This window comes from Camelus dromedarius, chromosome X (genome assembly GCF_036321535.1).
Source record: "Camelus dromedarius isolate mCamDro1 chromosome X, mCamDro1.pat, whole genome shotgun sequence".
Taxonomy (NCBI): Eukaryota; Metazoa; Chordata; class Mammalia; order Artiodactyla; family Camelidae; genus Camelus; species Camelus dromedarius.
In genome coordinates, this window is record NC_087472.1 from 47,279,388 (window position 1) to 47,281,725 (window position 2,338).

Sequence of the window (2,338 nt, forward strand, 5' to 3'; positions counted from 1 at the left end):
TACAATGCTAATGCACACTTAATAGACTACAGTATAGTGTAGACAAAATCTTTATAAGCACTGGGAAACCCAAACTTTGTGTGACTCACTTTATTGTGATATTCATTTTATTGCAGTACTCTGGAATTGAACCTACAATTTCTCCAAGGTATACCCCCAAAGTATATATATGGATGGAATGTAAAATGTGAGTGGTGATCATAGACAGTGATGAAGAAGCTACCCACAAAAAATGATTACAGTTGTATGCTACCAGTCTAATATTGGTTCACTTCTATCAAATTATTTCATTTTCTACCACATTTTCCTTTAATTAGTTTAACGTATATTTTAAATCATCAAAATTATTTCAATACCACATGTTTATAATTCTTGAACTTCTTTTTCTAGTCACAGATATTTTTATCTAGTAGGCATACAATGCAACTTTCAATGCAATTATTTTTATTGAATTTGTGGAGGACATTTCAGATATCAAATTTAGCAGTCTCTAGAAACACCTGGTAGGACTTTGTCAGCCCTCCAATATATGTTTGCTCTTGTCAGACTCCTGTGAACTTGGAATCTGATAATATTAACAATATTTCTTTCTGCAGAAATGGCTGTTAAGAAAGTGCACAGATTTTCCTAGGTCAATTGCTGACTCAATACAGATCCAGGGCATGGTATTTTGATGATCTGTTTGTAATAGCACTGTATAAACAGAGGTTTCCTTAGGAATGCTTCCTCTCTACTCAGAAAAAGAAATGGTGATTCTTTTTGATATGTCCTGTTTTGTGTTCCTTTCTGCAACTCCATCTAATGCTAAAAAATTTATGTTCAAGCTGTTTTGTCTCAATTGAGTAGCCAAATTATTTAGACATTTTTTAGAAATTAAATTTTAAAATGAATTTGCCCATTTACCCCAATTGAACCTAATTCCTAGGAAAGCTGTAGGAATGCTCTCTAAATTCAACCAAATTGTTAAAACTACTTCGGCAAATGGAACATCGATATTTCCAATTGTTATTGGTGCTTATAATCACAGCTCTCGTGTTGTAGTGAGACCCCAAATGCTTTTCGATGAAATGTGTTTTGAATTTGGGCCTGTGGGATATAGAACACAGGCCTCACTAAAATGTGGAATCCATCCTTTCCTTTAGTATCTGTTGATTTGGAAAATTTTCCTGATGTCAGACTCTCAATGAGGGGAGAGTAGTAATACGAATTCAAAGGTCTTCCAAATATTGTGGTTCTCTCCCTGTGAGTGAGGACATTTGGATGAGGAAGAAATGCTATATATTTTGGCTTTACCCACATGGTATTTTGATGACCTGCAGCCCAACAGAAATGTCTCCTACACAGCAGATGGAGGGCCACTCTTCTTATCTCATGGTTGTTGATGAATGGGATTCTCCATGAAATTTAGAATTGGAAAGAAAGTTTGTAATTTATGGCGTTATGATAGAAATCACTTGTTTTCAGCTCAACTTTTCTTGAGTTGAATCTTGCTTTCTTAGTTAAGGGATTGCTTTTATCAATTTTTACTGGTGGGATACCCAGATAGGTAATTCTCCCTAATCCTGACATGAGAAAGATCCATTTTGTAGAAATGGGAATCTGAATTAGAAGGAAACCTCTCTTTAAATCTTCTTTTTGAGAATCTTTTTGGAGCTTCTCAACTGAAAGTTTATTGTTTTCTGCTGCTTGAGGAACAGCACGCCCCTGGCAACTTGGTGTGTCCAGCTCCCTGTTTGTTGGGTGGCTTTCCACATGAGAGATCATACTAGAATCAGCAAATGAAGGCTCTATATCTGTACTACAGTTGTTTGGAGCCCCATTTTCTAAAATTTTGAGAGCATTGTCAGCTGGATCACTTCCTTCTTTAGTAGGAGAAGTCATCCTGGGTTCTGTTTATGAAAAAGAAGACAAAGATCTATTAAACTGAGGAATTCTCTGCTTCATTAAAAACAAAACAAAACAAAACAAAACCAAAAGCAAAAACAAAAAACAACAAAAAAGTTTAGTCCTAGAAAAAAAGCAAGTGGATGTGTTATACCTGAGCTTTCTTACACCTTTAAATAATATATATATATATATATATATATATATATATATATATATATATAAAGTTAAAGTCTCACACCTTTAACATCAGAGTCAGAGACCCATAAAATAAGGAAAAAATCCAAACAGAGGACAAATATGACTCCTATTAAACAGGCAGTCCCATTACTTAGTTCTGGAACTTGTATACATTTAGAATAACATAAACTTTCATCTGGCTGATGTAGGATTATACTTTATGCACTAAAGCACATATAGTTCCTCCCACTAGTAAGCCCAATTATTCCCTTTT

At 34.5% G+C, this 2,338-nt stretch overlaps 1 protein-coding gene across 1 annotated transcript; it reads right to left on the reverse strand.

Moving 5' to 3' along the window:
- Positions 1-1,005: 1,005 nt before the first annotated feature.
- CPXCR1 (CPX chromosome region candidate 1) lies at positions 1,006-1,881 on the reverse strand. Its single transcript, XM_010976389.1, is given in 1 exon segment — positions 1,006-1,881. A coding segment is annotated over 1 exon segment (876 nt).
- Positions 1,882-2,338: the final 457 nt, after the last annotated feature.